The following is a 13,763-nucleotide window of genomic DNA, read 5'->3' as shown; positions in this document are numbered from 1 at the left end:
CTTCCACGAATAGGCATTTATATTTTTCCAGGATTTGCTCTTGGAAAGAATGCCACAGTAAGCAGCCTTGTACACGGGGGTTTCATATTTGTGCAGGCAGCTCTTCAGTGATTCGAGAGGAAATGCATTTGTGGTTTTCCAGATACTGCTCAATTCCCTTTCTCTCCAACAGCAATGTAAGAGAGGCCCTGGTGCTGCCTGAAGAATTCAAGTAGGTGGCATTAGGGTACCGGAGCTCTTTTGAAGTAAGTGCAGCGGGTCAAGCATTGGTTTGCTCACAGCCAAGTAGTTGCCACCCAGAGATGAGGTGGGTTGCTCCAGGAAAGGTTTGCAGTCTTGGAAGCATTGTGGGGCAGCTCTTCTCTGCTAGCCAGCCACTGTGAGTTGGTAATGGACTTGCTTTTGTTGTTGCTGTTGAGGAACGTGTTAAGGGAAATTCCAACGGGAGGCATTCTTTACTCCCCAGGATCACTTGCTTCTGGGCCTGGGGATCCTGGGAAATCCTATGGAGACACCTGCAGGAGCAACTGGGCAGGAGGTCTTTCAGGCCAGAGTGCAGGGGCACCAAGGGGCTTTGGAGCTCAGTAGAGCTAGGGAAACCCGTTTCTGGATTTCACAGAGTGTGAGTGGAAAGACAGTGAAGGAAGAAATGTTTTAAGTACACGTGGGTGAGGGTGGCGGGGGTGGCGCCAGGTTCTCAGTCTTTGCCTGAAGACTGGTGAACTGCACTGTAATTTGGGGCAGAGAGCTGGACGTTCTCTTTCCTGCTGAAATAAATGCATTTCCTCGGTTGTCTGAACTTCATTTCTTGAACTGGACAGGAGCTAACCTCGCCTAAATGAAATTCAGTTTCCATCAGTAAAAGTGGGTCAGTCGCTTCAGGAGTGCCTTTCTGTGGTTCCTTGTAGCGCACAGAGAGCCCTCCACGCCCTCTCCTGTATGTTCGCAGCCCGTGTCGTGAGGTCTGCGTAGTGTGTCGTTTGCGGTTGTGATGCAATTGGTGGCTCCCTGCGTGTCAGCATTTGGCTGCTTCTGAATATTGTCAACACTGCCTGGACGACCATGTGCTTCTGCTATGCCGTGGTGGGAGGGCCTGTCCGGCACTACAATAATCCCAAACCCAAACTGCGGCCATCCAGTTGATGGAGCTGCCCCACGCGTGGCAGAGTAGAACCGAAATCTCAACAGAAGCAGGTCTTTCCTCCTTGCGGTGGCATATGTTTTGGATCCCCTGCCAGGGTTAGTGCACACCACCATGCACTGCTCAGAGCCCTCGGAAGGGTGCCAGGGGGCAGGCACAGGGAGCTGGCAGACCACAGCTCTCTGTCCAGCCCCACCTCTGTGCCTGTGCCCTGGGCAGGCAACTTGAACGTGGACTTGATAATCCACCCATGCTTTGCCCAAAGGAATCCCTGGGTAGTGCAAATGGTTAATGTTCATGGCTGCAAAGCAAAAGGTTGTATGTTCAAGTTTGTCCAAAGGCACCTTGGAAGAAAGGCCTGGCAATCTACTTCCAAAAAAAAACACACACCCCAGCTGTTGAAAATCTTTTAGAGCACAATTCTCTGACGCAGCTCTGAAACCGGCCACCTGACGTCAGAGCCAGCTTGATGGCACCTGGCCACTGGTTTCACTCCCCCAAATCTGGTTTACACTGTGCTCCTTGCCAGTTGTCTGTGTGCAGGTAGCTTTGAAGCCATTATCGTTCAAAGCTTTTATTTACACGTAATGAGTCCATAAAAGTGGATCGTGGAGGTAGGAAGCGAAAATTTAAACAGTGTGAGAATGTGAGTAAAATAATTGGAGGAGGGGGGCCTTGTCTAGGTAGGTCAGAGAATTTTACAAGCAATTCCACTCACTGGCAAGGTGCTGGCCCTGCACTTGCTGGCACGTGATGGAGATAGCAGGGAGCACATGGAGCCTCCTCCTCAGTGGGTGTGCACGGCCCTGCCACCCTCCTTGCCTCAGTGTCCTCCTCTGCAGTGGCAGATGCCAGCTCCAAGAGGGGCATCCTGGTTCCCCTTTTCCTCTTACTCACCCCTGCACTGGCGAGAGGATAGGGGAGCCTGCTGAGAGGATCCTGATGGTAGAGATCTAGACGTGTTAAAACAGCAGAAATCAGAGCCTTTTACGCATGAAGATCCGGAGGAAGTAGAGATCTTTATAGTACTGTATTTCTAGCATCCTTTAGACACCTGAAGTTGTCTTGTCAGCTGGTTTTTAAAGGTGGATTGCCTTTCATTATGCGTGCTCAGTGTATTCTGGGGAAATCTGTGGGAATGTATATATTTTGCTCTATTTTCTTCCCTGTTAAACATATAAATATAAATAAACCCCCTCTCTCTACTTCCTAGTGTCATCTCTGCCCCCGAGTGTCACACACTGAATTTACAATTACTTAGCCGTCCTGGGTATGTTGAGAAGCCTTTTCAACAACATGCTGGTGTTGCCCACTGACGAAGTTACTCTTTCTTCTCATTCCAGGGCACAGATGCCAAGAAGCATTGCTGGTATTTTGAAGGACTGTATCCAACCTATTATACGTGAGTGCTTTCCTGCTGCTACTTGTTTGACTCGGCGGCCACATCTTGGTCTGGAGTTCTGTCATTGCTGGGCACAGGACTGGTCTGGGTGACAGGCTTTGGTCCACCCAGCTCTGAGGACTGTGTGCACTGTCCCGTAGTGTAGATTACCTCTGGCCTGGCTCACAGCAAGGGGCAAGGTGGCTGAGTAAGGCTGAAGTGAGCCTGGCTTAGGCACAATATTTTTGAAGCAAAGGCAGTGAGGTTATAGAAGTGGAATGGTGACCTTAAGCAGGACAGGAGAAAGCTCTCAGCTCAGCTGCTGAGGTGGTGGTGCTGCGAGTATGTCCTTGTGTGTATGTGTGCTTACATATGTGAGTGCATGTGTATGCATGCAAATGAATTGTGTGTAGGTATATGTGTATTTTTGCATGCCTGCATGTGTTTGTATGCATGTATGCATGGGTTTGCATATATAAAGGAGCCCTGGTGGTGTAGTGGTTAAGTGCTCAGCGGTTTACCAACAGGTTGGAGGTTCAAACACACCCTATAGCTCTTTAGCCGCAAAGAGCTGGCTGACAGTCCGTTGAGTGCAGCCTAGGGAGTCTTCCGCAGCATTTCTGCTCTTTCCTCTAGCACAGTGGTCCTCAACCTTCCTAATGCCGTGACCCTTTCATACAGTTCTTCATGTGGTGGGGACCCCCAAACATAACATGATTTCTGTTGCTACTTCATAACGGTAATTCTGCTACTGTTATGAATTGGGAGACCCCTGTGAAGAGGTCATTTGACCCCCGAGGGGTTGTGACCCACAGGTTGAGAACTGCTGCTATAGGGTCACTTTCGGTTGGAATTGGGTACACCGCAACATATGTGTATGTGGGTTAGTATGCATGTGTTCTTGTGTGTGTGTGTAAAGTCATTGTCATCACTTTCCCAGGGGTCCCTTTGAGGAGAGGTGCAGTGAGAGCCTGGCGCAGCTCTCAGCAGGTTCTATTTCTTCCTGTATCCTCCTTGGCTCTGCCAGCCTTATTCTAAATAAAGCCCAGCCAGCATTTCCCCTCAGTTGTTTGTATGTATTTTTAATAACCACTGTGGTAGACCTGAGCTATGCTGAGCCACCTGCTTTGTGGCCAGATTCCCTATCCAGGTTACCTCAGTTTGTTTTGTAGTTCCATGGGTTTTGAATGGAATGCCCCCAACAAACCTTCTCCCTGTCCCCACCCCCCACAAAAAGATATGTGTGGTTAGGATAGACTTTTGTAAAATATGAAATCGTTCGGGAATGCACAGGACCTATTATAGCAGTAACACAATTATTCTAGCATATGGGTGTTTACAAAATGCGTTTAGCATCTATGGGAGTGGGACAGTAAGTGCATTATTAATAGCAAAGAGAGATCACTGAGGGTTATTTCTTAATTGACCAGCATGCACATTTTTCTTATCTGCCTTTTTAAAAAAATTGCGCATTAGGCGAAAGCTTACAAAGCAAATTGTTTTCCCATTTGATAAGCTAAAAAACCAAACTCACTGCCACCAAGTTGCTTTCAACTCCTATTGACCCTCGAGGGCATCGTACAACTGCCCCCATGGGTTTCCAAAGCTGTACATCTCTACAGGAGAATAAAGCCTCAGCTTTCTCCCAAGGAGCGGCTGCTGGCTTTGAACCACCGACCTTGAAATTCACAGCCCAATGCATCATTCACGAGGGCATAACGTTACCCATGACATTGGTTGCATTCCCCACCATGTGTCAACACTCTCCCATTTCCTCTCTGTCTCCTGTTTCCTTTCCTCTGCATTTTCTAGCCCTTCCTGTTTTCTCTGTGATCTCATAGAAGGAGCACTCTTTTCTTTGGTGTAATGATTTATTTTATGGGACTCTCTCTGTTGTTTGTCTGAAAGGCAGTCTACAGGAATGGCTTCGGTTCCAAAGGGTGTCAGAAGATTATTGTCTTGGGGCTTCCTCTAGTTTCTGTCACCCTAGTTTGGTCTTTTGTGTAACTTTAATAGTTTTTTTTCCCCCTACCTTTTTCTCCCACTCTCTGGGACTATCTGTTGTGATCCCAGTCTGAGCAGTTGGACATTGTAGCTGGGCACTGTGGTGTTGGTCCTGGAGTCCTGCAGCCTGTGTTTCCTGTGATTCATTTGTCCCCTGGATTAACTGGTACTTTGAGTCTTTTGTTTCTTCGCTCTTCGTTGCTCGGGATGAGAAGAAGCCCATCATTGTATCTTCTAAGGCTACTTGCAAGAGTTGAAAACCTCAGATGCTACTCACCAAAGGAGGATGCAGAATACTTTCTTTATAAACTTGTGCCAATTGACGGGCATTTCCCAAGTCTAGGGTAATTTGACTCCTAGCCTAGGCACTTCATCCTGGGTTTGGTTATGTTTAAGAAAGTTCCATGACTGTAGCCCTTGTGGGATGTATAGTCTAAACGAATATACATGTTAAAAACTCACTGCCATTGAGTCATTACAGGACAGGGTCGAATTGTGGGCTTTTAAGGTCCGTCTTCCTGGGAATCGAACGTCTCATGTTTCCCCTGTGGATCAGCTGGTGGTTGTGAACTGCTGACTTTGTGGTTAGCAGCCCAAGGCATAACCAACCCCGGCCTCAGAACACCAGCGTATATGCAGCATGTAAAATTATGAATGCAGAAATATATATAGCCAAACCCCCCAACTCTCATCCCTGATAACCACCAAAGGACTTTCTCCCTCTTTTTGTAAATAGTGTTTTCATATATATATTTCACTCAGCATAATGCCCTCCCAATTTGATCATGTTATCAAATGTTCTGTGGAGGAATTGTAACTGTTTATCATTGTGTAGTATTCCCTTGTGTGTAGATACCACAGTTTATCCGTTTATCCATCCATGGGCACTAGATGGTTTCTCTCTTTTTCTCTTGTGAATTACACTTCAGTGCCCCTGAGTCTGTACGTACCTCTTCGTGCACCGCTCTTACTTTTCAGGGTTTATCCTTAGGAGTGAGGTTGCTGGATAACATGGTATTTCTCTCTCTAGCTTCTTTTAAAGAAGTGCCATGCTGTTTCCACAGTGCTTGTACCATTTTACATTCCCACCAACAGTGTAGAAAAGTTCTGCTATCACCAACATTTATTATTTTCTGTTCTTTTAAAAAAAATAGTATCATTATTATTAGGGTGAAATGAGATAGTTCCTCCTGATAGATTGATTCTCATCTCTTTCATGACTAATGACCCCGAGTGTTTCTTCATGTGTTTGTTAGCTGCCTGAATCTCTTTTTTGATTAAATGTCTTTGCCCATTCTTTAAATTAGATTGTTTATCTTCTTGTTGTTGAGGTGTTGCCATTTTCTATATATTTTAGAGATTAGAACCTTACCAGATCTGTTGTAGTAACAACTTTATTCACCTACTCTCTGTGTTGTTTTTTAACTTATTTTAACCATTTTATTGGCATATAATTCATATATCATGTAAGTCAATAGTTCAATCATAATAAGAGTTGTACGATCATCACACAGTCAATTTTAGACCATTTTCTTCATTCTTGTACTCATTATTATTAGGTCCCCATTTCCCCCCAATTTTCCCTGCCATACCCCCAATCCAGTTTCTGTCTCTATAGCTTTACCTATTTCTGTTGATGAGTGTTAAGTATTTAATTTTTAAGGGATCCCATTTAATTAACTCATCTTCTGTTGGTGCATTTTTAGTTATACTGGGTGTTCTATTTAGGTCATATACTAGGGTCCTGAGTATTGCTCCCACTTTTCCTTCTATGATCTTCACAGTTTTAGATTTTATATTAGATCTTGTGTTCATTTTGGGTTAGCTTTTGTATACAGTATGAGGTATGGATCCTACATCATTTATTTATAGCCAGCTATTCAGTTTAATCAAACATTTATTAAAGAGACCGCCTTTTCCCCACTTAATGAACTTTGGCCCTTTGTCAGAGGTCAGCTGTCCATCAGTAGATATACTTACATCTGCATTTTTAATTATGTACCACTGGTCTATGTGTCTGTCGTTGTACCAGTTGTACTGAACTGTTTTGACTACCATGGTTATATAGGAGGTTTGTAGATCATGAGTGTCAGGTCTCCTACTTTGTTCTTCAGTAATGCTTTCCTTATCTAAGACTTCTTTCTTTCTGTATAAAATTGGTGATTCATTTTTCTATGTTGTTAAAGAATACTGTTCCAGTTTGGATTGGGATGATTTTATATCACTTTGGGTAATATCCACATTTTCACAGTGTTAATATGTCTTCCTATCCATAAGCATGGTTATAATTTCCATTTTTGCAGATCTCTTTTGGTTCTTCAGAGTAGTGTTTTATACATAATGTTTTGGGGGACATTGTTTACATTCCTGGTTAGATTTATTCCGATGTGTTTTAACTTTGGGTGGGCAATGGTAAATGGTATGGTTTTCTTGATTTCTTTTTTTAAGTTTTCTTTGCTTGTTGGTTTTTTCTTAAAGTGAGTGATGCTGCTCCCTGGAGAATGCTGGAACAATACAGGGGTTTTGCAAAAACAGATAGCTACATGTTATCCTGAATTATTGCCTAGAGTGGAAAAGCTTTTAATTACCAGGAGGATGCTGAATATTTTTTTTGCTTCTGGAAAGAGGTTGTAGGCCAATACAGTTTGGGATGGTATGTTGTAGAAGAGTGCAACTGAACTTAGTTTCTATGCCAAACCTGCATCCTGCTACTTTGCTAAGTCGGTAGATTAATTTCAGTAACTTGACTGAAGATAGTTTTACTTTTTCACAAATCTGAAGCCCCTTTATCTCCTTCATTTGGGTTTCAGTAATTGCATTGCCCTTGATCAAGTTCTACCAGGCCTCTTATACCCTCCTTGCCACCGATTTTGGGTTACTTGTTGTTACCTTGCCCCTGGGTTTGTTAACGCCACTTCCTTTTCCATGCATCTCCCTCCCCCATAACCCCCCTGCCTCCCCTAACCTTCGGCCCATTGTTTTCTCCTCCAGATTGTTTATCCCCCATCTTATCTTGATAGACCTCCAGAAATACTAGTATGCACAAAAAAAGACAGAGCAAAACGGAGCAGCAAAAGAAAACAAAACAACAACAACAAAATACAATGACAAATAAAAGAAAAGCCTGTAAATAATTCAAGGTCTGTTTGTTGACCTTTAGTGGTATTTTCTGGTAGAGTCTGATGGGGTGTTAGAACTTGGCCCCAAAGTCTATTTTTGGTATTCCCTGGGGACTTCCTTGCTCTGCTCCCCTTGCTGTTCTGTTTTACACCCTTAGTGTTTTGCCGCGGTGTGGTGGGGTCAGATTGGGTGCAATTCCCACACTGTGTCTCCAATGTTGTCCCCTGTAAGGCTATGGGTCAGTGAAGGATGTTGTGTCTCATAGTGGGGCCAGCCCTATGGTCCTCTCGGTGCACTGGCTGCTCTGAGCAGAGATATCATCTTCAAGGCCTGGTGGGCCAGGATGTGCTCTACTCTCTCTTCCTCCCCCTTCATCTGCTCCGGTGTGCTCTGATCAGACATGTCCCTTCCCCTGAGCTGCAGCTTCAGTGCTGTCCTCTGAATTAAATTCTTCTGGGGGCAGGGGAGGCTGTCCACATAGTTGCGATTGGGGTTGGCCCTTCAGAAGGTACAGATTTTTCATAGAATTCTGTTAATGTTCTTCTTGATTTCCATGAGCTTTATTATAATATCACCAATCACATTTCTTCATTAGTTTTATACTTCTTTTCTTTGTCAGTATAGCTGGTGGTTTCTCAAGGCTATTGATCCTCACAAAGAACCAATTTCTGGCTTCATTGATTCTTTGTTGTTGTTTTTTCCTATTCTCATTTATTTCTGCTGTCATCTTTGTGATTTCCTGTCTTCTGGTGCCAGGGCATCTGTGTTAGTCTGGGTACATTAGAGAAACAAATCCACAGAAACTCGTGTATATAAAAGATTTTATATAAATATAAGTGCACATCAAGAAAACATCCCAACCCAGTGCTGCGCAAGCCCACAAGTCCAGCATTAACCCATTAACCCAGAAGTCCAACCCCAGTCCACAAAGTCCTCCTCCATCTCACAAAACAGATACAGTGATGCCGACTGCAGGAAGAAAACCGTGTCAGTGAAGGTGCAAACATCTCTGGGCTGGCAGGGGTCTCCACACGGCTGCTCCAGCACCCAGGGCTGCATCGGGGTAGATCCATGCAGCTTCTCCTCGGGATGTCTCGCAGGAAGTGAGCCTTGCAAGCTGAAGCATGAAACGGCTAAGGCAGTTGCACCCTGGTCCAACCATCCCAAAGCAAGAGATCCGAGAACTAGAAAGGCGAGACTCACTGAGCCATTTATCCCTCTGCCCTTCAATTAACCCCACATGTGTTTATTGGCCAGGTTGCCACAATAAACTAACTACCTCAGCATCTTTTGCTGCTTTTTTTCTCTTGGTACTCGTTCACGTTGTAGGGTTCAACGGTCACGTTTGAGGAGATTCTGATCCTGACACAACCTGTGTAGAAGGAGGAGGGTTGTCTGCTGGTGAGTGAGGGTCCGGGCATGGAAATGGAAGGCTTTCTTTGCCTTGGTTCCATAAGCAGGGATCCTTAATGCCCCACACGGCAGGAGTTCTGGCCCAAAGCCTCTGCAGCTGCAAAAGGACAAAGCCCACTTGGAAAATAAAGCAGCAGCATAAAGATGTTGATGCTACTTACAGAGTTGTCAGGTTGGAGAAAAATGATCATGGGGTAGCAGGGAGAGAAAATATTTCCATTCTCCTCTCTACAATGCATTTTTATCGGTAAGCTGAATTTCCTTGACTCAGCTTCTTTCTCAAATATAGATCAGCCATGTCTTCTTTGTGTTAATCCTTGAAAAATGAATGTGTCTTAAGTCATTTTGTAGATCAGCTGATGATTCACTTTCTACTGCTTTTTTTCCAGAGGTTTGGAGCTAGGGCTCATTGGTGTCCCTGTATTTACTCATTCATTTAATAAGCACTCAGTAACTATTTCTAGAGCAGCTACTTCGTTTCTGCATTCACCGAGCTGTTGTGTGTGGGTCAGCTGCCGTCGAGTGGGTTCCAGCTCCTGGTGGCCCGGCGTACAGCACCCTGTGACTTCCGGAACCGTGCCTGGCCTTGGGCCATCCTCACGGTCCTGGACATGCTTGAGCCATCATTGCGGCCACTGTGTGTTTGGAGTGCCTCCCAACCCAGGGGGCTCATTTTCCAGCCCTCTGACAATATTCTGTTGTGACCCATTGAGTTTGCACTGGCTAATTTTCAGAAGTAGTAAAGTCGTTCTTGCTACTCTATCTTAATCTGGAAGCTCCCCTAAAACCTAGCCATTCTGGGTGACACTGCTGGTTTTTGAAACAGTGATGGCTTAACTTCCAGCATCATAGCAACGTGTACATCATATGGTGAGGGGCGTGGTCCAGAGTCTCCCGGGTGTACTGTCCTGAAAAGTTAAAACTAAAAACCACATAAAAATAACAGCAAGCAATCCTCCTTCAGCAGGCACTAGGGTCCAGGCGGTGTTGCATGTCCCCTTTGGGAATTCATGTCATCTGACCTCATGTTGTTATTGTGATTTGGTGCCATTGAGTCAGTGCCAATTCACAGTGACTGTATGTGCAACAATGAAACAGTTCCTGGGCCATCCACACAATTATTCTCGCATTTGAGCCCAGTGATGCAGCCACTGTGTCCGTCCATCTTGTGGGAAAACATGAACCACATGGACTAGTATTCTTGATTCTACCTCCTGCCTTTGTGTGTCTCCTCTCTGTTCCTACTGCCTTCACCTGCATCTCGGCCTTATTTATAAAGACATATCTGCCACAGGTGTTGTTAGTGTTCGTTTGTAAATTCGGTCCCAATTTAGGATGACCCCACGTGTGCAGAGTACGACTGCTCCATGGGGTTTTCAAGGCTGTGACCTTTGGAAAGCAGATCACCTACCTTGTTTTCTGAGGTACTTCAGGGTGCAGTTGAATTGCTGAGCTTTCAGGGAGGAGTCAAACACGGAATCCTTGTCCCACTTGGGGACTCTTTCAGGACTTGCTCGCCTAGGTAACTTTTTCTGGGCCTTTTTCATTCCCTTCTCCATCCAGTTCTCACTTCCTCATGAATGAATTAAACTACTATGTTGCTCATCAGCTTAAATTATAAAGAAGCAAGCCTAACTTCTTTAGTAGGAGGCTTCCAGGATATGTGTTGACTTTATTTCCTTTCTGAGTGGAATCCCAAGAGGGCAAAGGCCAGGCCTTATACATGTTTGAATTCTCATGCCTGGAACGGTAACTCACATCCAGTAGTAATTCTTTAGTGTTGAGCAAATGCCCTAGTATTCTCTTCTGGTCCCACTGCACAGCCGACGTGCCTGGTCCAATCCCATTTCTCTTCCTGGTCTACATTCTCTGGGTAGCTGACTTTGACTAAATTCCTCCTTTTAGAATTTGTAACTCCCTCATCATATCTCTGATAGAGCACCTTGTATTCTTGGCTGAAAGCACAATGGTATATGCCCTGTTTCCCCCAAAATAAGACAGTGTCTTATATTAATTTTTGCTCCCAAAGATTTGCTAGGTCTTATTTTCAGGGGATATCTTATTTTTCCATGAAGAAGAATATGGTACACATTTATTATAGAACCAAAAATAAAAGGAAGTTTATTACCTGTATATGGTACAGTAGTAGCTGTCATCACAAACCAGCATAACCAGACAAACTGTGAATCCTGCAGTATAGAGAATTTCTTGTTACTACCATTATTTCCATGTACAACAATCTATGGTACATTTACTCATAATCTATGGTTCATTTACTCTCATTTCCTGTCTGCTCCAGCTGCACTGTGGTCATTAGTGAGCTGTGAGGTGCCTGCCGCTACGGTCCAGAGTCCAGAGTTACAGTAGCTTCGAGGGGCCTCATTATTGGGGAGGCCTTATGTTCGGGGAGGTCTTATTTTTGGGGGTGCCTTATATTTCAGCGAGAGGCAAAACTGTAAGTGGGTCTTATTTTCGGGATGTCTTACTTTCGGGGAAACACGGTGGTTTGTACACATCTGTAACTTGGTTGGGGTGTGGGTGGGTGATGAACAGCATGCATGCTCTTAGTTCACCTGACAGACTGTGCACTTTATTTCCTACCGGCTCTCTCCCGGTTTTAATTCGTATCCTCTGACTCCCCCTTTCCTTAGGAATTGGGTTTAGTGTGTGGGTTCCAGAGTCTAAAAGATTACAATCCAAATACGTGCTCTCGTATAGATTAGATCTCATACCAGGTCAACTGTTGTATATACTCGAGTAGAAACCGAGTTGTTCCAGCACATTTTTGATGCTGAAAAAGCCTCCCACTTTTTTGTGGTAAAATTAGGTGCTTTAGCTTACACTTGAGTGCATATGGTGGTTTCTTTCTCTCAAAAACGGGGACATAGAATGGAACATGCCAGCGGAGTAGGGAACCAGTGGAGAGGTCTGGGGGGGCCGGCCCCAATCCCAACTATGTGGACACCTACCCCTCCCCCCAGAATAATTTATTTCAGAGTACAGCACTGAAGCTGCAGCTCCGGGAGAGGGACATATCTTATTGGAGAATACGGAGCAGATGAAGGGGAAGGAGGAGAGAGTGGAGTACATCCTGGCCCACCAGGCCCTGAGGGCAATGTTCCCGCTCAGTGCAGCCAGTCCACAGAGAGGACCACATGGCTGGCCCCACTATGAGATACAACGTCCCTCACTGACTCATAGCCCTACAGGGGACAACACTGGAGACACAGTGTGGGAATTACGCCCGATCTGATCCCACCACACCAAGGCAAAACACTAAGGGGGTGCAACAGAACAGCAAAGGAACGGAGTGGCAAGGTCCCCAGGGAATGCTTCTTTCAGTCAAGTTGAGATAATGATGCATGCTTTTCCAAGGGACATAAGGAGAACATAGTCGGCTGTATCCTCTTCCTTCCAGCTGTCTTGCTCAAGGATAGATTTGCTGCCTGCCAGATGGGAGCCATGGAGGGGTCACCTCCCATTTTGGAAGCTTCTGGAAGACATGGTTGCCCTGCGAGTTAATCTCTTGGGAGCCTCACTGTTTCTCCCTATGGGCAGCTTGTGTTAGGATTTTCGTGGTGTTGGCACTGGCTGGAGTGCAGATAAGAATGTATCTGTCCAGCTCAAGTTTACCCTGCTGCTTGGAGCTGGGGAGAGATCCAGCACTCAGGTTCAGGGATACAGTGTCTCTGAACTGACAAATCCTGAGTGTACCAAGGGCTGCCCCGGGGCCTGTGACAGTTGTCGTTCAGTCATTCGTTTCACAGATGCTTGCTGAGTAATTTCCATGTCTGCTGCCCAGGTGTACAGGGCAGAGAAGGTCTCCGTGCCTCATGGAGCTGCTGTATGAGGATGGTGGGACTAACCTGGTACTTATGAAGCACCTTCAATGTCAAGTTTGAAAAAAATATTAACATTGAGTCACAACAGATCTCCGTAGAAACACAGGTGCAGAACACACTCCCTTTCATTCTTTCTGGGCACCGAGCTCTCTGCCACGTTCTTCAAAATAGATTGTTTCTTGAAGGTAAGGTTGAATCAAGATGGCATCCTTTTCTTCGGTAACAGAATTCTTCTCCCCCCAACATAAATTCTATTTCAAATACTACCTTCGTTTTGCGATGCAAACTTCCCTGGAAGAAGGCACTGGGGAGACAGCATGTAGCTGGCAAACTTGTGTCAGAGATTTTATCCTTATATTTGAAAATCTAATTTCATTGTGTCTCACCAGAAATCCCATCTGGCCCTCCTCCTCATCGTCTTGCCTTTCTCCGTGTCCCTGAATCTCATTCCAGCATTATCATTATTCAGCTAATAGAACCTAATTTTAAAAAATCATTGGATTCGGTTACCTAGGCATACAGAATCACTCCCACCTGTCCCCCTTTTTAAAATGCTCAGTGATAACTCTCTTTCTGCCCTCTCCCTTTGTCAAGGTGGGATTTTTTTTTCCCTTTCGGTTCCTTAATTTTTCCTCTCTGTCTTGAACTAGAAGGTGGCATATGTGCATATACGAACAACAAAGCTCCTTCTTTTGAAGAAAACATGCCTTTGGAATCTGAACAGGGAAGCAGCAGCGTGGAATTCAAGCCCCTCTCCCAGTCCTCCTGCACTCCCCCTGCCCCTCACCCCCTGCCATTCCAATCCACAGGCTGCTCTCTCCAAAGCTCCTATTAAAAGGTGCCTGTTTTGTACCTTGGGTCA

The 13,763-nt window shown here is 45.2% G+C and overlaps 1 protein-coding gene across 1 annotated transcript in view; it reads left to right on the top strand.

Annotated features, from left to right (window-relative positions):
• VOPP1 (VOPP1 WW domain binding protein) overlaps positions 1-13,763 on the top strand; it is a 129,613-nt gene that overhangs the window by 63,081 nt on the left and 52,769 nt on the right. Inside the window, exon 2 of the mRNA XM_075558158.1 lies at positions 2,485-2,543. Within this exon, the coding sequence (XP_075414273.1) occupies positions 2,485-2,543 (59 nt within the window). The remainder of the gene's footprint in view (positions 1-2,484; positions 2,544-13,763) is intronic.

Source organism: Tenrec ecaudatus, chromosome 9 (genome assembly GCF_050624435.1).
Source record: "Tenrec ecaudatus isolate mTenEca1 chromosome 9, mTenEca1.hap1, whole genome shotgun sequence".
NCBI classification, from domain to species: domain Eukaryota; kingdom Metazoa; phylum Chordata; class Mammalia; order Afrosoricida; family Tenrecidae; genus Tenrec; species Tenrec ecaudatus.
The sequence above is the reverse complement of the archived record's forward strand: the minus strand, read 5'-3'. Positions and strand labels throughout refer to the sequence as shown.